The sequence below is a fragment of the Brienomyrus brachyistius genome, chromosome 9, assembly GCF_023856365.1.
Source record: "Brienomyrus brachyistius isolate T26 chromosome 9, BBRACH_0.4, whole genome shotgun sequence".
Classification (NCBI taxonomy): Eukaryota; Metazoa; Chordata; class Actinopteri; order Osteoglossiformes; family Mormyridae; genus Brienomyrus; species Brienomyrus brachyistius.
Window position 1 is genome coordinate 12,719,317 of NC_064541.1, and position 27,970 is coordinate 12,747,286.

General features: G+C 44.1%; 1 protein-coding gene across 1 annotated transcript in view; it reads left to right on the top strand.

The window, feature by feature from the left end:
* Nucleotides 1–6,978: 6,978 nt before the first annotated feature.
* The window catches only part of zfpm2a (zinc finger protein, FOG family member 2a), a 118,050-nt gene continuing 97,058 nt past the window's right edge, over nt 6,979–27,970 (top strand). Inside the window, exon 1 of the mRNA XM_049026614.1 lies at nt 6,979–7,357. Within this exon, the coding sequence (XP_048882571.1) occupies nt 7,318–7,357 (40 nt within the window). The 5' untranslated portion in view covers nt 6,979–7,317. The remainder of the gene's footprint in view (nt 7,358–27,970) is intronic.

The following is a 27,970-nucleotide window of genomic DNA, read 5'->3' on the forward strand; positions in this document are numbered from 1 at the left end:
TTCACACGCTGCAGTGTTTCTCTGGGTTAAGCATAGACAGAAGCTTCAGGAATTTATCAATGCAAAACAGCTTTACTCGCGTCAACAAAAAAAGCTTATTCATTTTTTCTACTTGCAATTAAAAAAGCAATAAAACTAATAATGATTTTGTTCAACTGCAGGCTAATGTAAGTGTTCTAAGCATGTTTAAGGTAGGCTAGGCTATGATGATAGTTTTATCGGAATGTAACCTGGGGAGAGGATATAATTCAAACTATCCTGTGAAATTAAGGAACACATTACGCCAACAAGCCACCAGTGAAGAATGAGTCTCATAGATTAAAATTAGATTAGATAAAGTAATTTACATCACCTTAATGACCATAAAGGTCTGACTCAGACTGGACTCAGACTGGTCTCAGACTCAGCCAGGGACAGCTTCTTAGGCTTCTGCAGCTAGGAGGAGGACTATCTAGTGGTGATCTCCATGCCATCCCTCTGCACTGCACATCCAGTCTCCTCCAGAATACAGCAACTTGTCCCCAACCATCAGGGAACTGAGCCACCTCCTCCCACATCATCAGCTGGCCTCCTGTAGGCATCTACCACGCAGCTGCAGTGTGTGATGGTGAGGAGATGATGAAAGCTCTCTGGTGGGCTGCTCTCTTGTTCCCCCATGCTCTCTCCCCCTCAACAGCTGAAAATCTAACATTATATGGTCTTGGAGATGAGCCTGGACGTTGCTTCCAAGGATGACCATCAATCTTGGTGTTTCTCCTCAAGCCTGGCAGTATCAGAGTTTCAGTGGGACACGTCCCTCCGGTGGACTGTGGACAACATGCACGTCAGGGAAGAGCCCAGCAGGGAGGCTGAATCCAGACCCAGACAAGCCTGTCTTTGTCATCCCACAGCAGAAGACAGGAGGTCTACATCCGCGTCAGCTGTCCTCAGACGGAGTCAGCCGACATCTGCACCATGGACGGTACACGGCTGGAAATCGGGTCGAGGTCTTGTAGAACACGCTCCTTCGAACATTACATCCAGACAGAATCCAGGACAGTCACTGATACTTCAGATGCACGAAAGGAACTTTTACTGGACTCTTTCAAAGGGCAGGGTCGTTTCTTCCAACTTTAAACTGCATATATTTCACTGTTTTATAGACTCATTAACAGACTTTTTTGCTGTCAGTTCCAGTAATAACTAATAATGGTACCTCTTACTGGGTCAGATCCATAATGCTTAGATTATAAGTATCCATGAATATAGCTCCTAGCGAAGATTGGCTGCTTAGCCGACTCCTCTGTCCAGAGCAACTAACTGTTTTATTACAATGCTGTCCATTCACAGCAGACACATGGTCCGCAAAGCGAGATTCACCCAAAAAAAAGGATGAAATGAAGCTCATGATCATTCCCAGCAGCATAGACCACACTTTGTTGTAGCAAGAAGCATGAAAATAGTAATTTGACCTTGTTAGACAACTACATTTAATCATGGCTCCATACATAAAGCGACATATAGCACGTATTGTTATAAATATCCCACATGAGCCCAACTTGACATAAAGAAGTATTTTCTACAGCCTTGATGTCTGAGCGGAAAGTCTCTTAATTCTCAAGACTGCGACTTCGCTTCCTGTTCCATTAAAAGCCGATCTAGTCATGTGATTTGCATGGACTAGTGCTATAAACCTAATTAATTGCCTGCAGGGAATTATTCTAACCTTAGCCTTTTCTTACTTAGGTTTGGATTAGATTAAATGTTAGAAAAAGATTATTTTTTCCATTATTTGCTGGGAATTAAAGTCATTTTAACCAATCAATAATTGAATCTTTTTTTCCCCTTTTACTTCATGAGATATAATTGGTACATTTACAGAAACCCCCTAAATGCAAAATAGAGATGTTGTATTATCCAGCATAATCAAAAAATGAAATACGCCAGATATTTTGAACTACTATGCATTTTGTTCCAGGGGAAGATTAAATTAATCCCGGGTCAATGCAGCACATGTCAGACATCGTGAAATTTGAGGTAAGAAACGAAAACTGTTTCAAAAGTGTTTGTCAGCAAAATCTCACACTATCCTAAGTCACAGAGGTCAAACAAGAACTTCGACAGGCTGTGTAGATTACTTTTTACTATTAAGCATTTTTAATAATAAACACTTTTAAAACAAATCAGACTAATTTTCTCTACATTTATATTGCCTATTATTGGACTCTGTTTCCTAATATAGTCATTTTTATAGCCGCAAATAATAATGTTTTTGTAAATAACTACCAAAAAAATATTCTGTGTCATCATATGATGCTTTTTAAATGGGTAGTCTACATATTTTTTAATACTGAGTTCATTTCTATCTATCTATCTATCTATCTATCTATCTATCTATCTATCTATCTATCTATCTATCTATCTATCTATCTATCTATCTATCTATCTATCTATCTCTGAGCATTTCATGCATATCATATTTAGTACACATTATAATATGTAATACACTGTACATCGTGCCTTTTGAATTCACTACGAAGGAGATTGACTCCGGAGCTCCAGGCTTCAGGTCAATGAGCTCATCACATCACTCGGCATGGTATTGGTCATTAAGCTTTGACTGTTGTGGGCGTGGCCTGTGTGGCTAGAGCAGTTACACTGACGCATCAGGAACGCCTTACAGCTCACATAAAAAAAAAAGATGGCCGACACGGTTCTGCGATGAGAGCAATTCTACAGAGTGCAAGCAATACTGCACATTATGACAGCAGAGAGAGAGGAGGGCTGCACATCACGATGAATCACTATTTCCTTTTCAAGGCGCCTGTTCACACCAATATCATTACACACTGCGAAGGCCTCTGAATGACTATTACCACAGAATGACGCTTCTGTCAAGCTTTCTACGAACAACATGGCAATTTCCAACACGGTGTTCTGGCTGAGAAGGAAATTTGGTGGGTCAAATAAGAGTTAAATTGACAAGATGCACGACAGGGTGTTTTCTAACAAGGGACACTTGAAGAGCGAGACACCTTAGTATAACGCAGACATTTTCATAATGTCTTTCGCTCTTCCAGCATGTCTGACAGGGGATGCTCTCTTGTTCTAATTCTGCAAGGATCATGACAGCTCTGGGCACGTTATCTGGGTTTACCGTTGGGCACGAGGCGACAGAAAACCCAGCCACACAGCCTTGTATGCGTCACATTGCCTTTTAATCTGCAAAGCTCTTAATCACCGCATCACGACGAGCCCGTCTGAGGATGGGCCTGCTCAGATGGCGGTCTCCAGCAGCGACATACGCTATCGGAGGGCTTCCGTTTTAGCAGGCCCGAGGTGTCTCCCCCTCACCGTCCCGATCAGATACCGCAGGTCACTGGTTTGGATTTCGCGATTCGGCGAGAGCTACTTATCGGACGCTCCTCCGACGCAGCCGGGCGCGGCCCACGGTAGCGCGCCATGTCGCCAGGCCCGGGCGCTTCCAGGCGCATCATTTATCGCGGCAAATTGTTCGCCGTCGGTCTACTTCAAGACTCTGACGCAAATGTAGTGGGCCAGGCGGTAAAGTTCGGCACCCACCATGTTAAGTGGTGAGTGAAAAGAGGCGAACTGCGGCTTGGGAGATAAACATTTCCTCCAAGACGCACAAGGTGCAGCTCTGTTGACTAGTTAACCCCTTGAAATTGTACTGTAGTTTCAGACCCCGTTCAAAAGTCCTGAAATTGGGTTACAAGATAATTTCACACACGACTTGTTTGTCTTACTTGACAGTTCAACTGGCTAATTGAAGAAGGGAAATTCCAGTCCCTGCTAGCAGACTGTATTACAACTGCGTGTAAAACCTGAGCAGAGCATCATCTTTTGACACAGCGAGTCGGGGGCTGTCAGTTTTATGTTTTTGTCGAGGGCATGAATTTGAAATTTCTTGGAACTCCAGTGACACAGAAACTGACTGTAATTACATCGTTTCTCTGGGAAAAAAAAAAAATCACCAATAATAAAGGATATAGAATCTTCAAAAGCTTAACCGTATGTTCAGTTTGTGTAAAGAAAAAATATAAATTATGCCATTACTGTTTAAATACACAGAAACAATCCATCAATGTATATATAAGGCTTTCGGCTATACTGTAAAGGTCCCAATTGACTTCCATGGTACACTGATTTAAGTAGCATATTTCATAAAGCTTATAATCCAAGCTGCAGTGAACATCTTTTGTGATGTTTCAGTTGCATCTTCTGGGTTTGGACCAGCTCTGTCGGCTCTTAAAACTCCCAACAGCCATTTTATGTAGCTACTCCCATAAAGGTTCAGAGATGCTTCTGAAAAAGGAGTTTCTTCTTAGAGACACGGTGTCAGTCATACTGTAATCATTCAAAACGCACAAAGGATTTCTGAGTGATTCAACACAGTATAAACCACCAACACTGTATGGAGTGCAATAATTAATTATAAATAGAGATTAGTTACAGACAGAGAATGCATTTTTGTTGGACGAATTTTAACTGCCTCACACAAACAAACCTCTTCAAGACAAACATGTTTGTTGGAAAAGATTTTTACCAATGGTGTGACTTTGGAGCCCCCGACAGATGGAGTGGACATCCCTTCCGTGGGACATAGACTTGTTTCGGCCCAATTCATGACAGCGAAGGACCGGTCTCCAGCCTGGTCAAACTGCAACCTTCAATGCAGGAGGTCGTTCCAGACACATTTCACTGTGACAATTGTTGAAGCTGATGAAGTATTACTTTTATTCAAACTGAATGTTAAGTACATACCATAAACCATTACATAAATATGACCATTTATATTTACCTTATATAGTAAAAAAAAAACATACATATATATACATACATACACACACATAACATAAATACAAATGTGTGTGTGTGTGTGTGTATATATATATATATATATATATATATATATATATATATATATATATATATAATTTCTATGTCATGTTTATTTAAATGCATGTCCACATTCACCTATTATAATTAGTTCAATACTTTGCTGCAAGAAATATTTTTACTGAATATAGAAGTATTACTCAAAATATATATGAAAAAGAAATACTTGCTTAGGATGCTTGCTATCCCCATACAGACACAGCTAAATATGTGCTAAATTGTGCAGGTAGAGGGTGGAACAGTCGATCTCCTGGGACTGGAACAAGCAATCCTCAGGTTACAAGTCCAGCCTCTTAACCATTTCAGTACCTGCTTTCTGCCTGGCCCAGCTGCACCCAGAAAGATGCCTAACATAAATCATAGCAAACAAACCATCACATATAGCATGCATATACAAATTTACAACACAATAAACAAATTTTTATAAAACATGCACGCAGAACCCAGAATGTGATTTGGGAACTCTGCCTTTTGTATTTACGCCTCCTTGGAATATAAAACTGGCAGAAATGTAACATGGAATGCAATTAACAATGTGATGGAGTACTGAAATACCGCAAATCAGAAAATTTAGTCTGGCATCATGATGCATGAACTGCAGAGCGTTAGAGAGGAGAGCGTTAATTTACCCAAAATGAATATGAAAAAGCCATATGCCCTTAATATTCCAACAATGTACTAAATCTTCGCATGGTACGAAAAAAAATATATATATATATGTGAATGTAAGTTATTGATCTATTGTAACTGAAATTTTTACAAATCATGTTGAAACAACTGTTAGATCGCGTTAAAAAAATATAATAACAAACAACGTTCATTCATCATTAACCGTCAGAAATTTAACTTATTTTTGTGCAATAACGTCGCAATGTCAACGTTAAGATATTGCTGCAGCAGTAATATTCTGACATCACCCATGCGATTTTTTAAATCAATGTCTAATTATCTCAGTTTATTCATTTCAGCGTTTCAATTGCCTTCCGTTTTAAATAAAATGCCGGTAATTTTAAATTCAATCATTCATATGTAATATGTGCATGTATTTCAAACTCAGTAGCAATTTTTTTAAGATGTTAAATAAGTTAATCTGAAAATATATAACAGATTTAAACATATAAAAACCCTATTGATTACAAATCCACAGTCACATGTAACACTATGGATTTCAGATCTGCATTAAAATATCAGCGAATTATCTGCATTAGCAAACATTTACTCAACAGGTTGAGAAGAAACACGGAGAGACATGCTATATTAATTCATCTTAAAACCAGCAGGCAGGAAAAAATACAGATCCTCAACTAAAAATAATTAATATAACCAGCAAAACACTGGGTAAGGTTCATTTCTAAAAGGTGGTCACATTATCTGTATTCAATAAAGTGTCTGATTATGACAGCATGAAAAAACACAATCAAAAGTGCTGGACATGTTAAGTCTAGAATAGGATTATATCTTCACTTTCTATTACAGAGGTACGGTGGACTTACAAACAGCAAAAGACACACATTCACAGGCAGGTTTTGAAGGCGTTACATTCACACAAATAGTGATCCCTACTAAGGCCTGTTGTCGTCACTTATTGATTTCATTCATACTCCTGTACTTGACAGTTTTATTGCTGAAATTAGTTACTGCTTTTATTTGTATAGTTGCTTTTCTGCTGAACATTTTAGTCGCTGCTTCAAATGAAATATTTTAAAATGTAGTTTTAATGAAAATCGCGCAGAAACTACACGGACGCGTAATTCGCTGTAAACAAATGCATGACTGCTTCATAAATTCAAAGCCTTGTAATAAGTCGTTCACTTTCAACGACGGCACATTTTAATGCAGATCTGTAGTAAAGAATAAACCTGTTACAGTCACTTCAAATTCAACAGTTTGGCATGATCCTATATTCTTATGCTTAAGAGGCGTACCCAGAGGCAGGCTGAACTACAATAAATTGTAGGGTAAACCGATGTCCACTTGTGGCCACTATTATCATTGACCATCTAACTGGGGACATAATGAATAGGCACAACATGCTAACACTTCAGCTGCACATGGTCATTCAAGTTCAGTTGCTCTGAGTACGGCACCCGGGGAGGTACAAACCTTATCTTCAAACAAAAGCGCGAAACGCTTTCACCTCTTCAGTCAGTCCGTGCGGATCGCAGCTCAGTGCAGCTCCATCTCGGAGAGCACCAGAGAGAAAGAAAGAGTAACGGGGGGGCGAGCCAGAAAAGGAAGGAAAGCGGAAAAGAGAAGGGGCGAAAACAGCGAGAAACACACTGAACAAGACTGACCGCATTTCGCCCCTTCCGTTTGCCTTTCAGCACAAATCCCAGGCATTGATCGGCGCTTGGATGAACCAAAACCTATCTATCTGTCAGTCTTACACCTGGATCCACTGACCGGCGCGGAGCAGGCATGTCCCGAAGAAAGCAAAGCAACCCAAGACAGATCAAACGTAAGTTTCCCAGTTTTCATTTGCTGTCAATATCAAATTCCATTTGTTGAAAAAGTTTTATAAGGGTAAGGAAGGGGATTTGAACACCCAAAAGATGTTTCTCTGACTGGTATCTCAGACCTTAATGAATCAATTGACGTAATTTATTGTTTCAGTCTATTTAATTTGGTCAAATTTGCGGCACAATCGAGCTCTTATTAATTAATTGCTCAAATAAATATAACTTTAATATTAGATGGTATTCTAAGATAATTAATATCTTACTATACGTATGGAATGACTTACTTGAAAAGTTCGACATGAGAGCTGGGCAGAAAATCGTAAATATAGCCTGCATCTTTTAAATATGTCTGCTAGTCATGTTTACATGCTGAATAAACGTATCACCTTGATTTTTACTGGTCAGTTGATCTTTTCCAAGTAATATAGCATGCTGTCGTATAATATACCACAGATATTGTAGTATTCTAAAATACTATATGATACAGTATGTTTTACAGAAACCAGCAGTGCAGTTAACAGTGATAATTGCTTATACAGTAAAATGTTCAGTTGGACTTTGTTTTAGACTATAATGACAAGCCTTTACAATAGTAAATTGCACTATATTATTATTATTATTATTATTATTATTATGATTATTATTGAAACACAAATTTGACAATGATCTATCTTTATAATGTAACCTTTGTAGCTATCATTAAAATTCAATGGCCAATGTCAAACATTTTGGCCTAAATAAAAAAACATGAAAAATGTAAATACAAACCTTAGCAATTGACAGCATCAATTTTAAAACAGATTGTTAATGGTTAATTGCACTGTGTATATGTGGAGTAAAGGACAGTAAAGGGCTACCAAAATTTAGTGATATCCTGCCTCTTCCTCAGAACTACAGTTGTAATTTTGACAAATATTAACAAAATCATATATTTGTAATTATTTCTATGAGTCATGAGCATTGTTATGCTACCGAATAGTTTGCCTAAGGCCTAGCAAGGCAGATGCTGATTTTAGTTACTGTTTTAGAAGCAGTGTATTACACCACAACAATGTCAAGCACTTATAATTAGGACAGAATTAAAGCCAGTTATTGTATAATAACAATTATTAACCTTAATGTTGTTCAGCAGGGCTGATATTAGTAGCATTTTGCCTCAACATTTCAAATCACGGAGGCTTTGCTGTGTTTTCCACTTCTGTACTGACTTCTTCCTGGATGTCTGTCGCTGATCTTATGAAAGATGCTAGTTATTACCGCTCTGTATCGTTTGCCTGCATAAAAACCTGAAATGATTAAGCATAGGATGCACACCTTATGATAAGTATTCTCTGAAAATTATTTTTTTAAAAGTTTAATACCTTTCGGAGGTTCTTGTTTTTGGTCTATTGCAAGGACTGACGAGGTGGAGAGAGAGACATTACTGACATTTAAACTTATGGTGGTCATTCAATTCAGCCGAATAATCATGGATATGTGTGTGTATGTACATATTATGATATATAATATTATACATATATACATATGCTTTTCTTTTGGTGTTTTGCAGATACTGTACAAACCAATTTCTTTCCCAGGACAATATTCAGAACAAGAAGCAAAAGTGGTAGTGTGAATATTTTTTGTGTGCTTGGTTTCTGACCAATAATAGCATCTTAATGACGAGGAATGAGTTTTACTTGGGGACATTAGTGTTTAAATTGAACAAATGAATTACAGTTGATGGTGAACAAAGTACTTGTGGTGTTTTTCCACGAGACTGTCCACCTTTTTCATTTCAATGAACAAATGCTGTGAGCGGTACATTACAGTGTGTCGTGGATATTTTTAAGCTAATTAATTATATAACATGGCATTCCTTATAATGTAATGCTTTAAATGGTCAGATTAAGTTTACTTTAAAAGGTTTTTGTGGTATTATTCCGCCACATAATATTTTTTTCCCAAGAGGTTTAATTGTCAGATCCTTTCGAGCAAAGATTCAGTTATAAAAGCCTTTGAAATGAATAAGTCCTGTAATAACTTTTATTTATAACTGTTTGAATATAAGAAGCCATTAGAATGTCCTTTGGGAAAAGAGGTAACCTCCATTTGAAACAGATCTTATCTAAACCTTCGCTCTACGGCGTGCTATTTATTTAAATGTCTGTGTTCGAGTGAGGGGCTCTGTTTCTCTAAGGAAAGTAAGCAGTAATTACTGCGTGCATCCTCGCTGTGTGAGAAGCTGTGTCGCGGGGAGCAAGTCGGCGATGAGCGTCTGAGTCTTTCATCAGACGGGACGCGTGTTTGAAGAACGATGGGGGGGGGGGGGGGGGGGGTTGTTGACCTCTTGGATAGACCAATCAGAGTGCACCGTTATGAGTTTTTGGGGTCACATAGAGGGTTGGGGGAGGGGGGGGGGGGTTGATACGGTGACACCGGCATTTGCCCGCGGAGACCTACACCGACGGCTGTGTGTATGTCATGTCTGCGGTGCGCATTCACGCAGTTTGAGAGAAGAAAGGGAAGCAGGAAAGGTCAGGTGGAGCCCGGATCTGGCGCTGCGTCCCCGGCAAACTCCTCTGAAAAGCGGCAGGACGGAGCAGCCAAAGTCAGACTAGACAGTCGCTGTAAAGGACAAAAAGGTTGTCGGGCACAGTGCCCCCCCTCCCCCACACATACATTGCCATGTTATCTAAAATTGTGATTTATGCAGTATTTTAATATTTTGCTTATTCTTTCCCCTTGGGTGCTCTCTGAGCGGCGATAAAAAAAGGCAGTGCTGAAAGAGCACCATTAATTTGCTCCGATGACTGGGGAGATAAGCGCAGATAATGGGAAAGATAAGCAGAGGAAGATACACCATCAGAACCGCGATTATTACCATTAAAATTCCAGCCCTGCAATCTGCAGCCGGCTGATAATTCCTTCTCCGTTTCCACCACTTTGGATGATAAGGCAAAAAATAGTCACTCGCAGCTCCTTGATTAGGTTGCCTGGATATCCCGATAATACGGTGATAAATTATGTATTTTTCCTCTTGTTTTTTTTTCTGTGAAACTTTACGTCTGATTTTTTTTCTCCTCCCATTTTCTTTTCGTTATATTTCTGGTGCTTCCTGTCCCCCAGTACAAAAGGGAGAAAAAAACATACACCTTTATTGTAATAAGAGTTTGATAAAAAGCTCCGATAGAGGAGGCAGTGTTACGTATGGGAGCACATATCAATGTTATCAGCCCATCTCTCCCGGCCAGCTGCTAGCTGCTGTTGTTTTAAGCCTTATCACCCCTTGCCAATATACCAATAAATCGCCCGGATTGCGAGTCGTTGCGCAGAGAGGCCGGCTAAATTTATGACAGGAGAGATGAAAATATTGCCGATAGTCTGCGGATCGTGATTTGCGGGGATATGGTGTTGTGTGTCCTGACCATCCTGTCCACCCCCGACCCAAACCCTACAAGTCCTGCAAGCTCATGGTGCCCAATCCACTGCCCCCCCCCCCCCCGCCATCCTGCAGAATGTATTCTGCTGCCTAATTAAGAGATGCATGGTTGGCTGAAGTGAAACTGAGTCTTTCCGGGTCTCTGTGAGAAAATTGGTGGTGGTGGTGGTGGTGTGTGTGTGTGTGTGTGTGTGTGTGTGTGTGTGTGTGTGTGGCGGGGGGCAGTCTGACGTGCGGTATAAATACTTTGCATTTGGTTTGGGTTCTGTACGTGAATTTTGTATCAGTAAGGTTATTCTTGAGAAACTTTGTATACATATACAAATGCGAAGTTAAATGCAAAGGCTTTGGGAAGTCTTCAAAAAAACATTGTTAGGACAGTAGTACAGGACATACTGTATCTGTAATGGACACTTAAATCCAATGATCACCATGTTTCAGTTTCACCTGTCATGAGATATTGTTGTGTAATAATTACAGTATTGACAATACTTTCATATTTAGTGATTATGACAGAAGGTTTTATGCCTAGGTAGTTATTTGTTAGGGAAAAAATATATGAAATACGAAATGCTTCTTTTTTCTGAACTGTGTGTGCACTGCAGGTGACTGTGCGATTGTTTTGATATGCTGGAATCCACTAACAGTTGAAATACAATTAGTGTTTGTAGAACGAAAAGAACGAAAACAGTAAAACTTTATGCAGAGATTTTCTGTGCAATTTTTAACAGTAATACCAAAGATTATTTACAGACGTTAACTTCAAGGATTATGCTCTCTGGGAAACTGAGAGGATGGGGCGGTCTAAGATGTTCTGTTTGTTCGTGTTTATAAATTCTGTTCATTCCTTTATTTATGTATCTGTGTTTTATGAAACAGACGACTTGAGAAGATTTTGTTTTTCTGGTGTCCTGAGTGGATGAAAGCAGAATGGGGGGCGGGCCTAGTGAATTAGGGGATGCATGCCATTCGAGAAGCACAGCTGTCTATCTTTACTTTACTCATTCTCATTGGTCTGCAGGTGCTAATGGCACATTATCGTGGATGGTAGTTTTCCTTTTCTTCATGTCTTTTCCTCATCCTCATGGTCGTGTTTATGTGCACTGTTGTTGTTTCTCCTTAATGCTGCAGCACGCTGTCATGTTACACGGATGGAGGATCGAGTCGTATTAGCTGACATTTATGTTCTTGGGCGGTCTTTATCGGAGGAGACGTCCAGGGGATAACTGGCGTACTACTGGCTGCCCGTGTTTCTGGAAACCAGGGATGTGTAGTGTGGCTGGAATTTTTGGATAGGGGGGGATTGTGGGGTGGCTATTGCTGTTAGAGCCTTTGTTCCTCCAGAACGGAAAGTCTGATTCACCGCGTAAGAGTATTTTTGGTGACCGTGCGTCCGATTCCAGCATAGTTTAGTGCTTGTGTTTATTTTCAGGGTTTCTGTGGCGCCTTTAGTGATGAGTGAAGAATTAATAGCAAATTTCCTTTTTACAGTCTGTCTGCAGAGTCGAAAAATAACATCGCATGGGGTGGGGCCTTATTGGGGTTTTTGTCTTGCCTCATCCAGTGATGATCAGGCTGTTTCCTCCTGTGTTCTCCGTAGATCTGCGTTTCGCCCAGAATGCTGTTACACGCCAGCCACCCCCCCCACACCCCCCCACATCTGCTCTTCTCCAGGAACAGCTTGCGTCGTGGTCGCCTGGGCCGGATTGAAGAATGCTGCTCGCTGCCACTGCACCCGGGTCTCTGTTTTCACATGGCGCTCCTATGGAAGCGTGCTACCCACTTCGGGCCGCCTTGGCGAATTGTTTAACCCCCCCGAGGCATTTGTCCCCTGGGGGGGCGCTGTCGCCTTCCAGCCTCCCCCCGTGGCTTCCTCTAGGAGCCCGTGATGCGAGCCGTCAGCTGGGCGGTGCGCACGGATTGCTGTCGGAGGTTTCGCTGTGCGTTTTCTTTTGCCCAAGGAGTGACCCATCCCAGCAAACCGGGCTCTGGTATCACCCAGCAGGGCCCATCCACGGTTCACTGTCAAACTTGAGGGAAAAGGAACAGGAGAAGTGGGCGGGGCTTGTAAAGGTGGAGGTCGCTTCCTGACATTTAATCTTATTTATTACCCCTTTTCTGGAATGGCACTGCAGTCATTGCACTGACCGCCCCAGGCAACCGAATATCGTTCTGTCATTAGATTATTATGCATAGAATTTGAAAAGGATATCACCGGTGAACTAGTTGGTGTGTAAGTTATGAAACAGATATTACAGTCTGACAAATATACATAGGCATAACTATGAGGAGTGTGTAGGACATTATGAATATGGGGCGTGGACATTTTTTAACAGCTTTCTCTGACGTTCACGAAAGTTGTGTATTTTATTTGCAGGAAATTTCATATTTTTTGGCCTGTACTGTTTTTATCCTCTTATCATTCTGATGTTAATGAAAATCTGTTTATAATAAGAAATCTAACATGCTTCATCTTTTTTTTGTAGTTGTTTGTTTACATTTAATATAGATGAAGCCACCATTGCCTCAGGTAATAATTGACTTTCAGGCTTTCAGTTAATAGCCTTGTTTCTTGTTTGTTGGGATCAATAATGGTATTAATTAATCGGCGCTATCAGCAATGGGATCTAGTTCCATTTGTTGTTACATCAGCAAAATATCAATATAGAAAGTGGAACTCCATGATCGTCATGGCAACTTCATCTCCCAGGTCAAAGAAAGTTCATCTTATCTTGCTGCTGAGAGTGGCAAACTGCTCTGGAATCTAGTTTGGACTCTAAGATCATCGATTTAAGCTTTTTTTTGTTGTTGTTGTTTTGTGGGGGGAAAAGGGGCTTGCATTCTAATCACAACAGAGATGTAAGATTTAAATATCGATGTCCAAAGGCCATTATGGGAAACAGGCCTCCGATTCTGGTCTTGTTCAAGTACGTCCTTTTAAGACCCAAACAAAGGTCTGATTATTGGACTGTCACTGTGCCGTACATCTGTGTAGCCGGCAGCTCGTGGCTGCTGAGAAAGGCCTTTTCCCTCAGCTATACTGGAGGACGGTGTGAGAATACTTTTATCATTTCAATTGTTTCTTTCTGTTTTAAAAGAGGTTACTCTTGGGGCAGCTGGGCATACAGTCACCATATTCTTGGTAACAAAGTCTGTTTTTCACACTGTTATTCAAACACATTCCTAGTGTTTTTTAGCGTTTTTTGTTCCAGACATAAAGCAATTTTTGTTCTGTATAAACAGCACATGTCACACAGTCCGATGGGTGACCCTTGACCTGGAGGACTGAGGTCACTGCTGTTGATCTCACCCCACAGGAAGTGGTCCGGTCTGCGATGACTCTTAGTCTCTTAGCGTTCAGGCGTGAGAAGCGTCTCCTGAAATCTGTTTACCTTCACTGCAAAGTATCCACTCGCTAAATGAGCGGAGTCTTACGCAAAGGAGAGCTGTGTGTAATCCAGTGTGTTCCACCTAAGCGTTAATATCTGTCCTCATTATCTGATGCAGCTTTTTCTGTGGGTGGGAAAGGTAAAAAAAAAAAAAAAAAACTGATCTTTTTGATAATTAACCCTGTGAACTACAAGTGGCTTTCAATGTCTGACCTTATATGTTGTCAGAAAATGATGTGTGAGTTTTTGTATAGTTATTTTAGCCTCTTGGATAAAATATTGATTAAAATGGATTGTGACTGTTTTGCTTAACAGGAAGGAATGAGTGGAATATCAGTATTAATCTTGTGAACTGGGTCTTTTTAAGGCTGTGCTTCGCGGGACCTAACTGGGAGGGGGACGAGTGTAGAAGCAGTTTGACTTTATTGGGCATTAGGGTGAAACTTGTCATCCGGCACAGACATGGGATAGGTGGTTAAATGCGACAGGATTAGCGAGAAGGCCTTTCATTGCGATTTGCGCATCAGCATTTCAGCGGGACGACAACCTAAAAACACACAGCGCGCTGTAAGCGTTCAGTGGAAAATTTTCTGTGACAGACCCGGCCCGAAAACGAGTAAATAAGATAATAATTTATGCAAAACTAGCGGCGGACGTGAACGGCGACCTTGGAGACACAGTAATGCTTTGAGGAAGTTGCATTTTGGTGGTCGCATTTCAGAGAAGGAGCCGTGAATGCTGACAGGCCAGCTAATTTCTGAGGATCGCCTGACGTGTCTGTGCGAAACTGCCCTGCTGTCGGCCTCCTCATTCATATCGACGGGTATAAATTTGCTTGTGCGTTTGCAGTCTAATTCCTCCTGCTTATTTTGGGCTCCTGTTTGTGGATGCATGCGTCTTCACCCCAAAAATCAGCTGGATATGGTATTTCACATATTGATTTACTGTGAGCTCCATTCCCATGGTCCACATAGCATCTCCAGTGATCCGTCTCCTGCCACCAGCTAAAACTTGAGAAAGGGAAGAGCTGAGCTAGATACGTTAATGATGGTACTAATTACAATGAGAGTGTGTTGTATGTGGAGTGTGAACCTGTGTTTCAGATTCTGTCCGGTATATTTGTGATGCTTTGGCATGTATCGTCTGTCATCACACGTCACATTAGATTATATTGTTAGGTAGGAGATCTGAAATATTGTGGCATCTGTCCTGCTTTTTGAGCTTAGTGATGATATGATGACCATATCGGATCGGGTGGATCGGTTCAATCGAACGTGAACCTCAATGGATTCGGTTCCGCGTTGCGGTTTGTCCTCCCGGTGAAGCGCTGGCAGCTTCCAGCCAGATAATCAGCCATTGTTTCATGCTGGCGGCCCGTTTGCCACGTGCCTCGGCCTCTGCGCAGATGCACGTTTGACCATCGTCGAGTTTCTAAAGCTTCTGAAACAGGATGACAACTGGGTCAGGTGATAAGGGGAGCAAAATGGGAGGGGGGAGGGTGGGGAGCGAGACCCTGATAAAAACTGATTGATTGATGTCTGGCTTCGCCGCCATCGCAAGCTGTTGACAGTCAGTTTGGGATCAGATGATTCTCCGTCTTAGATTGAAGTGAGAGGATATAGGCAAATCTGAAGGACACAGAGGTCACTGCCTGCTCGCCGTCTCTCCCTGGCTACCACCGAGGCCTGCCAGTCCCTGCACACACGCTGATTTGATTTCTTTTATAGTCGGTACATAATTTAGCTTCCAAAAATAGAGTGTGGGTTAATATACAGGCCATCATGGTGACTTACATTTTGATGGTCACGTTTCGGGGGAGGTCGTTTCCTAAAGGTGTTTGATGAAGGTACGCTACTGCCAAGGTTTTTAAAGTGTGACGTTTGAGGTTTTAAAGAGCTGTGTTTGTGAATTAAAAATAAAAATGCAACCAGAATCAGAAATGGTATTTTGGGAGGCTCGACAGCTGCCATTGGTCGAGCATAAGAAGTGAGGAACCAATGACGTTTTTTTTTTTTTATAATTCCTCCGAGGACAGATTTGTATTTCCGAAGGAGATGTAAAGCTTTTTGGGTGTTTCCTTGGTCTGGCCGGTTGCATCCTAAGACCAGCTGTAGACGTCTGTGTCCCGTTTTCCTCTGGCTGTCCGAGGTTTTCCCGCAGCTGACGAGCGTGCTCAGATATAAGCCTTGAGCTGGCCGAAAGTGCACAGCGAGCTTATGGCGCTCGGGCGTGTGGCAGAACAGCAACACAGGTCACCCCCATAGCCCCGGCTAACGAACCCCGGTTTCAGCTCAGCTGCCGACTCGCTCTCGCCTTGCTGAGATTCGGGAGAATTTGCTCTACAGCCACATTTAGTACTTTTTTAGTGTTGTTTACTCTCCAAAGGTGCATAAGCATGAACTAGATGGACCACAAAACCAGAATCCTATTAGAATGTATAGGCCTAGTACATGTGTCTGGGTTTACCCGATAATCTGTGGATTGCCTTTCATGTTTCGCGTTGGGTTTTTTGCAGACATTAGGCAGGTGTAGCCTCTCGGTGCCTGGGGGGGGAGTTGTCTCTCCAGAGAACTAATCAGGCTTCAGCTGTTGCTCAGTGACGACATTCGGCACCCAAAAATGTGTCAAATTCGGTTTCTCTGTAGCACTGTAGTCCAGACTGCAGATACCCCTCCCAGACCTGAGAAAAAGCCATGAGGCGTCCTCAGTATGTCAGTACCCACCCTTTGTAAGCTTCCCTCGCTAATTCTTACTGCAGTAGCTTCTCCAGAAGATGGAGATTTCCTCATTGCGTAGGTGCTGTTTTGCTGTTTTCTAAAGCCTCTCCACTGATCTGCTGTCTACTGTAAGGTGTTCGTAATCTGTACATTACAATGTGATGCTTACGAAAATAACGTGGAGGTGATTTGTGGGGCAGATGTGTAGGAGTGTGAAAGGCTGAATTTGTAACCAGAACATAATAGGCTCAAATCCTAGGAGGGAGGTAATACTTAGCCCCTCACCTCTATCATGAAGTTATGCCCAATGTCTGAATTACTTAGTAAAAGTCTTTTATAGCTGCCTAAACAAAGAAAAAAAATTGCAAATTCCACTATATAAGCACGTCTACCAAAAATTTTATTAAACAAAAATAGTGGTGATGTCACATAGAGGAAAATAAATCAGACCTTTTAGTGAGATGTAATTTAGTTTGGAACTTTTATCTTTGCGAATGTCCCCGTGGTCTTATTTAGACAAATTGGCCTTTGCACAGGTGGGAGCCGCGTGTGGAGAACAGCGTCCGCTTCCCACAGCGCTCCGTCTCGAGCTGCCTGGCTTCCCCGCGTCACGCCGCGCTCATGCCGTCTTGCCCGTCAATCTTCAAGATCTCTGCTGGTTACTCCAGCAAATCTGGAAGCCTTTCACTGCGGAGGGTGATGCAAGCCTGCAACAGGTGTGCGCGCGTGTGCGTGTTCCTGCTAGCGTGTGCGTGTGCACGTGTGGGTGTGTGTTTTGGTCCTACCGCGGTCCCCAAACACCCACTTGTGTTTATGCTCCATTTGTGGTGTTTGGGACGGTAGATGTTATTCGCGACTGCAGGATGGCCTCTGGACCGTACCTTGGAGCGTTGGAGTGGGAGTGGGGGGGGGGATCTATGTTATCACATCCTAAGACCCTGTGAAGTCAGGCGGTCTTCACTCCAGCCTCCCGAAACTCACCCACCCACGGTCTCAGAGCACGAAGCCTCCCTCGGCCATCTGTGAGATCCGGAAAACCCTTGTGCCCGAGTCAGGGTCCGGATCCCAGTCCGCCTCAGCGGCGGTGGGAAGCGGGACTGCAGGATGGCGGGGATCAGACCCGTGATGTGGTTCCGTATGCGGCCCGACCTGCTGGCTCCCCACAAGCGGCTTGGAGGAGGTCCCCCGCCTTGGCGTTGGCTCACACGTCTCCCTTTTTCCGCTCCCGGGGCCCAAATCCTCTCCTGCGCCTTGGCTGGGGGGGGGGGGGGGTGGAGGGGGCTCAGTGGCACTGTTCCGGCAAGCCCCTGCCCAGCGCTTTGAAGATAAGATTTCGATACACAGTGCTCTAGGTACGTAAGTTCTGGCCTCACTCCAGCGTCTCCACGTGGGGCTGCCGCCATTTCTCAGCCTTTCCGCCGTGCGTCTGTGTAGCGGAACGGGGCCGAGATGTTAGCCGTCGATATCCAGCCAGACGGCAGGCGCGTGCCGGCGGTGCCACAGTGCCGCGGAGCCGTGTAGCCCGTCGAGACGCACCTGCTGCTCATCGATTTCCTGCCATCCACAGTGTTTTTTTTGGAATCAAGGCCTTAAGTTTGGGCTTTAAAGTTGCTCCTGGATGCCTCCCCTCAGATCGATTATCTTTGGGACAGATCTCCCGGTTTTCTGTCTTTCCTGACGCTAACGATGTGCTGCTACGCTTCGATGGCCCTAGAAAATGTATCCGTCCTACAGACAGAGAGAAGTCATTACTGTTAGGGGGATGGGGGTGGGGGTGGATTTTTGTTACTTGATTGTTTTGAGCCTTCTCGGCCAGTGTAATCTCAAGAAACCCGTACAGATTTTTATTTATTTATTTTAGTGCTAACCTTTATGAGTCCTGCAGTTTTTCATCTCAGTGGAAAAAAAAAATGTCATCGTATTTGGTTTTGAATCAAGACTTCTCGTTCAGTATCCCCATAATCCTACTTTTTTTGGCCACAGAATTCGAATTTGCGGATAATATCATGTCATTGTGGGTATTATGCTGCTTCAGTCCGGCACGGCATTGTGTTTCCGCACACAGTGTGAGTCACTCTGTCTCAGAGCTCATCAGGAATGGAGTGTTGATTGCTTTTTGATATCCCTCCAACATGGCCGCCGTCCCGTATAGACCGGCCAATTAGAAAGCACTTTGCGGCGCGTATTTGGACGGGCCTAGCGCACAGCAGCGAAACCGCGCGTCCAAGTGTTCCCGCCACACTTGCTAAGTCTGTTCAGAGGCCCCCTCGTGTCCCTCCGTGGAGCCGAGAAATTTGAAATGTGGCAGATTTTAAAAAATCAACACAGAAGCTGCGTTCTTGTTGAACTTTATTTGTGATTTTTTTTTTCCTAAATTAAGAAAAAAAAAATGAAACATAACGCGGAGGTAGCTAAATCATGTGGATCGCTGTGTCCAGCCCCCGCTGTCGGTCTGATGTTTGAAAACGATCCGCATCAACCTTGAAAGGAGGCCGCGATCCTCAGAGGTCCCCACAATCTACTTTGTTACCCGTGACTGGAGTTTGACTTGTGCTGAAAGACGACACGCGTCAAGTCTCAGCAGTAAGTCCTCAATTACAGAAAGGCACAGCGCAAGGGAGGTTAGTGACTTAATTAGGCAGTGCAAATGAGCGAGTAATATCTCGACACACATTAATTGTGTTTATTTACAGTATTGCTTTATGGGTGAAGTAACTTTTTGCTGGAATTAATCATTTTGCTTCTCAATAGACAGAGAAAACATAAATAGCAGTATCAGTCTAGCGGTTTTTCCGTTTGACTCGTGTATCAGTAGGCATAGAATGATGCCCCCTTCCCCAACACCACGTTTGTGCCTGGGTTGGCATTGCCCCAACCTAGCAGGTATGGTGAAGTAATAGCTGTGGAAGATAATGACAGTAAGCAGTAAACCTACCTAAATGTACGTCAGAGTTTGTGAGGACGTGCAGAAGAAACCTTAAAAATTACTTTTATCACTGACGCCTAGCATGGAATCACATGGTATATCCGTGGTCGAGGTTCCTATGGTCCGTCCAGTCTCCCAGGGCTTCAGAGCAAGGCCTGCGATGCGAGAAGGCTGGAATTGCAGGAGGGAGATCAGCCTGCTCCTCTCTCATGTAATCTGATCGCGTATCTTAATTCTGGCTGTGTTATTTCAGGGAACGTGCTTGTTGGACGGACTCTCCCTGCTACTTCTTCACACTCGGTTTATGGAATATCATAGTTTATTGAATATCATTTGAGATAAGGGGCCTAACCCTTCACAGAGATGCTGTATATCGACCAGGTCCTTTTTCATCAATAATAACCCACGGGGGGCGTGTATGACATAAAAAAGGGAATAATGGAATAATGATTTGTGTCTTGTGATCAAAATATTTTGGATTAGCTTGTATTCTAAGGCTTAAATTTCTTCTTAAAATGGGTAGAACTACCATCGAACTCCACCCTTCAGTAGAGTGCAGATGTAGAATAATGCCCTGCATCAATGCTCTGCATTATTGCAGAGGAAATTGCTTGACTGACAGCGGTACATTGTTCAGGCTAGATTTCTGCAACGTAGGTCATGAGGCTGACCACCACCTGTGGATATGTTTTCGGTGGCATGTCAGGCTACGCGACTGGCTGTCTGATTGGCTATCGCTCCCGAGACCGGTTGCGGGCTGCGACCCACATCGGTCCAATGGGAAGGGGCAATGTCATAGCGAGGAGAATCTGGCACCTGGATGTTGACGGCCTTAATGCTGTGCTGTACTGTTCCCCTTATACTGCAAGCCTGTGGGGAAATATGAATTTGGGCATACTTTTCTGGGCCCTTTATCATTCTGCATAGATTTATAATGGGCTTTCCATCCAGATTGCTGCGCAACTGGGCAACCGAGGAGTAGAGTGGGCGGGTTGTAGGGCAGAGATTGACAGGACAACTCCACAGTGAACGCTGTAGCTAAAATTAACCCGAAATCTTGAAATCTCTACAATCTAATGCAGACAGGGGATTGGAAGAGAACCTGCAGGAGGCATGCTGCAATGGGCATGCTGCAGTGGGCATGCTGCAGTGGGCATGCTGCAGGGGGCATGCTGCAGTGGGCATGCTGCAGGGGTCATGCTGCAGTGGGCATGCTGCAGGGGTCATGCTGCAGTGGGCATGCTGCAGTGGGCATGCTGCAGGGGGCATGCTGCAGTGGGCATGCTGCAGTGGGCATGCTGCAGTAGGTTGCCGGAAATTACACATGGGGATGGAAACAAAGGAAAAAATAAACAGAGAAATGAGCAAATGAGGAGAATTGGCAAAAAGTTTTTTTTTTTTAACGAAAAGTGACTTAGCTGTTGTGTAGCTGATCCTCGTGCGGAACCTTAATCCCTGAAGTCATGGAATTCATGTAGGCGTTGGGAATATCAGTTTACTCATTGGCGATGAATCAATTTTCACACATCTTGCACTGGGAGGGGACACTCCAGTAAGGTCACCGAGATGGCTGGAGTCACACGCAACTTCTCAAGTGACTCCTGTCCCTCCGCTGGTAAGACTGAGCCCCAACTCCCAAATGGTTAATCTCATTCGGGGCTTTTTATCTCAACTGGCCAGAACCGTGACCCATGAGCGCCGGATTCGGGGGATGCTAACAGGGCTTTGTGTGAAACGGAAGCAACGTGGCCCCGCTGGGTCAAACTTTCCTTATCAGTATCTCGACAGGGGTAGTATCTTCATACTTTTCCTAAAATTAAATTAGTAATAAACACACACGCTCTGCTGTTATCCCATAAGCAGAACATCTATTTCCATTCTGTTGTTCTGTACTGTGAAATTGTGGTGGAAGAAGGAAAAAAACATCTGTGTTTTAGAGTTTTGGAAAAGGGCTGCAGAGTCTCCCGAAGAAATACGATGTACTTTTAAAGAGATACTTTCATGTTCTTGATCTTCTTCGAAGTGCAATTCGAAAGCAATTAGCCCAGGACTTTTGGGCACATTCTGTTTACACCACTGCTTACATGAGTCTTGGATTATAGATTTGTTGAGTGTTTGGTTAAAAATAGTTTTTAAATGTTTTCTTTTTTTTGCCTTTGACTCTGGCTTCACGGAGCCAAAGCTCCGATCTTTAGAAGCATGGAGGAGGGTGGTGGGGGGGGCTCCGTGTCACCGGGGCATGCACTCAGATCAAAGCCTGGACAAAGAGTACGGCCCGGTCCGTCCCTGGGTGAGTCGACTCTGACGCAGAGCGCAGCTGCAGATTGAGGCGTGAGAGGGAGGCGACTGCCTGGTGTTTCCCTGCCGGGCTGCGATCTCGCTCAGAATTAAACACCTGTGTGGATCCTCAGCTCCGTCGTTGAGGGAAAAAAAAAATATTGAATGTGATGCCGAGCTCCTCTGTGTTGTGGGTCCCCAGCGGGAGCGGGTGCCTCCTGGGGGGGGCACTGCAGATTTAAATGCGCCGTGGTGCGTCAGCTCCACAAACGGGGCTGGGTCTCTGCGTGCTGAGCTGTTAACCTCTTGGTGGTGGAAAAGGAGGGGGGTGTTGTGGTTCGACCCGAGGAAGCAGGCCCCCCCCCCCCGCTGGTTAACGCTCAGGAAACATTCAACTTCTTTTTCCATCCTGGCTGCTCCACTCTTTCCAAGTTTGCCTGCCGCTGCGTTGCATCAAAAAGCACGCATGGAAAGACGTATTTAAACTCGGGTGTTAATTGTACCCTTATTGTCAGCTTCTGTGGGAAGAATAAGCTTCCTTCTGTCTGGCAGAAGTCAAAGCAAAGAGGATTCTGGGATTTTTTTACGCCTTTACTCGTGTTATGCACTTCAGAAGCAGATTGACTTCCGACTTTCAATGTAAACTAAAGTGAGATGGAGTGAGCAGAGGTTCGCAGGCCAGATAATTCATTAGCTCCATCAGTTACATGAAATCCTTTCATAAGGTTCCTCTGTTTGCGACAAACCATCCACAATACTAAGCCTGTTTTTCTCCACCGTCATATAGCTTTCATTACTCATCTGTTTTTTATGTCAGGCTATGGTGGACCTTTAGCAGACACTTTTATTCAAAGAAAACTACAATTGAGAGAGCAGGGTCAGCCAGTCCCTGTAACAATTGGGGGGGGTTAAGGGCCTTGATGCATTTGAGCGACAAACCTTCCAAGCACAGACGCGGCACCCTAACCCATTGAGTTACGCACCTCTTCTTGAGGCAGCAGTTCGTTAGAAGGTTAACAACCTATAAACATTACAAATCCGCGAGGGAAAATAAAATGGCATGTTTAACACTGACTTTTGAAATTAAGCCGTGGTGGGGGCAGACTGGGGCTGGCGGGTGGGGGGGCGCGTGAATCGAATAGGAAAGTTTGCGCTCCGCTCAGCGCTCCGCAGAGCTTGGGCCGAATTCCCGTACTCTCCGAGGTGTGCAGGTTGTAATGGCGGGATGTTTGTGCAGGGCGTGTCCCCGGGGATGCCTCTGCTGATGCGTGCATTGTTCTAACATCCCGCTGATGGATTTGGGAGTGGGGAGCATTCAGCGAAAGACTCGCTGCATTATCCTCCTGTCTTTGATCACTATTCATGTTCCTGCACTGGGTAATCTTCCCCACTAATCTCATTCAGAGATATAAATAAACAAGCGCGTCGCTAAATGAGACGGGAAGCACATGGGTGAGCATAGGAGAGATTATGGTAATGTGCAGATAACTAGCGCTGTTTAATATATGGCATTTTTAATAAAGGAGCAACTTCTCCCGAAAAATACACTTCCTTCGTAAGCCAGGTGGTTAGACGAGAGCGAGGTTGTAAAGGTTTATAGTTATATGGATTTAATTCAGAAGTTGTCTTGGTCTTGGTGTCATGAACAGTCATGAATCTCTAAAACACCGAGCCACCAATATATTGATCTGTATTTTAATCCGCATGAATAAAATCTGCTTGTTAATTTTTTTTTTAATCAGGCACTCACTCAGGACACCTAAAAGCATATTTAAAGCACCATTTTGCATTTTGATAAAGTTAACAGGTGTATTAATCTGTTTTCAGTTCGGTTCCTTAAGAGGTCTCAGTATGATCTGTCAGACTTGTTTACCATGTGCACAGATGCCACAGCCTTCACCATGAGTAACATATTTGGACATGGATGGATGGATGAATGGAGAGATGGGTGGATGGACAGATGTTAAAAACACCTATCAGGGTTAAGAAGGAGAATAAAAACATGTAATTGCATGCTGGGATCATTTACATTTCACACTAAATAGATGGAAAACTACTGGAAGTTTATTGTCATTGTACCCCATCCCGCCCCTCCCCCCACTAACCCCCCAGCCATGCCACATTACAAAGGGAAAAGAAAATCATTCCACATACCGGATCCATAAAAAAACCTCTTTGAAATGGATTGCTGGTTCCGGTCCAGATTGGCGCAGGCCCGGCCCATTGATGGCACAGCCTTTGGGCACGGGGATGCCTGGCCTTGACAGGGAGGTAGTGAGCCATATCAGTGGGCGTTCGCCCGTCCGCTGGGAGCCCCTGAGCCGTGCTGTCGGAATATCAAGCGGGGGCCTTGGCAGCACATGTGGCCAGGCGGTGGTTTTCATTTCAGGGCGATGGGGCCCGATGCTATCGCCTTCCGTCACAAACGCCGACCGTTCGCGACCTGACCTAAATCACTGGGCTTTTGACAACTGCCTCTGTTTTCTTTCTTTTTATTTTTTCTCGAGAAGCTGCGTGGAGCATGTGCTTCGTGGACTGTTTTAAAAATTGAGTTCACTGCCCGTCCGCCAAGGAGCTGTATCCCCGGTGGGTACAAACGGATTATACCTGAATTCAGGCATCCCCGTCTGACTTTGGGTCTTGTATTGGATTGGGTACCAGTTTGGGACCTGATATCTGCATTGGAACATAAAATGATTTATCTCACATTATGATTTGATTCAGAGTGTCATGCCGCCAGGTCTTGCATGTTTGTTGTTTTTTTGGTTAGCTAAGAGGAAGGAGCGAGCGCCTGCAGTGTCCATGGTGCCACATCATGGCCGACCTCGTGTTCAGCCCTTCTGCCTGCCTCCGTTTGGCATGATGACTTTTCCCCGGCCTTACATGCATGCACTCGCAGCTCACCAGTACACATCGCGCAGAGCTAGCTGCGAAGCAGTCAGCTTATCGAAGGTGGTGGGTTCTGTCTCTGGATTTGATCAAACCAGCTCTTCTCTATGCCCCCCCCCCCCCCTTACCACTTTCTCATCTTGCTTTGTTTAATGAATTCCAGAGTGTAGTCCTCCAAGACAGTCGCTTGTTGTCGGTGGGATTTGCATCAGCGTAAAAAAGCCCCAATAAAGGGAGGTATGTCCATGCTGGCATGACCGAGAGTACATGGTGTTCTGGCTCTGGGAACGGAGTTGGACCTTTGGCTGGTGGCTGGCTTTAAGGGGAAACTCCATGCGAACAAAGCAGTGGAGAACTAAAGAGAGCAAAGCTGGTAGCCGCTGTATCGTTAGCTAGCTACTTAGCATAGCTACTGATCTAGCATCATATAACCAACGAATGAACAGAATGCTGATCCAGAAAACAGTGGTCCTGAATAGCAACGTGAAATGCTTATGCGTGGTTAAATTTAGTGATATTTCGAAAGTTAGCACATTTTAAATATATGTACATTTTTAATGAATAATTTGACTTTGGTGCTGTTCCTATATTAGCGATGAAATGCTTTTCGGACAGATGCAGCTGTCATGGTGTTCCGAGTAAAATCAAGCAACATCGACGTATCATTTTTGTTTAAGTATCTACTCCCCTGTGGGAGAAAAAAAAATCTAAGGAAAATTTTCGCTTTCATTTTTGCGGCAGCTGGGAAACAAGGCACAGTGAATAAAATGTGTTATGTAGTAGGTGCATGGAAGCTAGAGCCATGAAAATAGTTGAAATCTAACTTTAAATGTGTCTTTAGTGGAGTTGGGTTCAGCCTGTCATTTGGGTTGTGATTGTTTCTTGGCGGGGTGTGTCTTCAGCAGAATTTCGTTTGGGGGTGGGGCCTAGGTTTTTTTTGTCCTACCTTTACTTTTTCACATGTCTTCTTTAATCATGTCGAACCTGCAGCTAACAAGCCCAGACCTCTAACTGCCCAAAATCTGCCGCTCGGTCTTCGGAGAGTGATCCGTTGCGGAAAGCGCCGAAGCTGGAAGTTTAACTTCGCGGGTCCCCGGCTGGGAGCCTCTGGCGCCAGTCTCATCTCATCTCATTAGATGGATTAAAAACTTTATTAGGCCGATAACGAGGCTGAGATCGCTGATAGACGAGATGAGACGTGGCGAGCGAGAGCCGTCACTCGCGGGAAGTGGGGCCGAGGCCCCACGTTTACGATCGTGGCTCTTCCCGAATGAGGCTCGGAGCGAGCGGTCAATCCGGCGGGCGGAAAGTCCGCCCAAGTCTGCCTGCGAGGCATCACTGCCGGGACGTATCTTTTGTTTTTCTCTATCTTTACTTTCTTATTATTTTAAACGGCCAGATTTCTTCCCCAGCAGCTTTTTTTTTTGATATCCATTTAGATTGAGGCTTCATTAAAAAAACACAGACAATAGAGTGACTTCTAATTAAGAGAAGCGCATCTGGCCTCTGGCAGCCTTCTCCCCTTGTTGCATCTATTTTGCTGGGGAGAATTCATTTGTTTCTTAATTAAGAAAAACACCAATAGCGTGAAAAATCTGCTTATGGTACCTGAATCCTAATTAGTTAAATAGTGAGGCGAACGGGAGAGGAGGGGAAAAAACACATTCCAGTAGCCTTAGAAATGAACTTGGGGCTGATAAAATTGAACTAACTACCCCTCGCATAAATCGAAGCCAGGGAAAAGTGTACCATCATTACGCCTAAGACAATATGCAAACTATCTTCAAAGAAATCAAATTGCCGGAATGTTTTCATTTGCATGTATTAACCATTAACATAATGAGGAGACGTGACATTGGACCCGGATTGCGTGTCTGTTCGGATTGATAACTGCGGCGCATCTGCAAATAGTCTCCTGCACAAAAAAAAATAAATAAAAAATTACACTAGCAGTCAAATCAGCATTGAACTGTGGCTCGGTATTTTTTTCCAGTCCGACGCCCAGGCTCCCCCCCTGCCACAGTGTCGGCTCTGTGCCATGACAGCTATCTTTAACCGGGTGTGGGGGGGCTTACAGTCATCGTGACCGGTGTGAGCCTGGGGGAGACCGCTGGTCCCGTAGCGTCCTCCTTTATTCGGAACATCGTGACATCACATCTCCACCCACGTGACAGCAATGTTTCAGGACACAGTGCCCCCCCCCCCCCCCCCAGTCCCACCGCAGCCACTCTCATGCACTGGGCCGTCATTATGGGCGACGGGCCAATAGCACTGTACCCCAGGCACCAGGCGAAATGGTGAAACTTTTTTAATATTCGAAAAAAATATGCTACATGCTACGTCTGAGGATCAGCCTCTTAGGTCAAATTATTCAATTAAGTGTGTGTTTATTACTGATACTGGTGCAGCGTTGCGGTTACACTTATCACCCGGTTTGCAGATTGGCGTCCTCGCAAAAAACGCGGGCGTAAAGATTGCCGTGGCTGTAATTAAAATGGCACGGAGACAAATTCGACGCAACCTAAGAAGCGGGGAAAAGGACGGAGGTGTTCGGAAGTCAGGCACGCGGCGTCAGTGTTACCCTACAGAAAAAGGCTTCGGTGTTACAGACAGTGCCCTATATCATTTTCTGACATGGTGCTTTCAAACGCCTGGGCTTCATGCTCTGCTACTGGCCTGTCAGCCGGGGCTGGTCTGGATTTTTGCCAGGTGTCCGACAGAACCAGCAAAAGGTGACCCGAACCAGCTGAGATGCCGAATGCGTGGTCTGGTTGTGAAGATTCCGGAACCGGGGCCTAGTCGCTGCGGTCATGTGACTGATGCCCGATCAAAGGGATGTGGTGGCACGACGTCCTCCTTCCGGCATCGCCATCCCCCGATCCGGTCGGCGGCATGGCAACAGACCCATGAATGAAAGAAATATTGGAGCAAATATCTTCAAAAAAAAAAGGCAGATTTCCGCTGCTCCCATTGTTATCGCCTCTAAGTAGCAG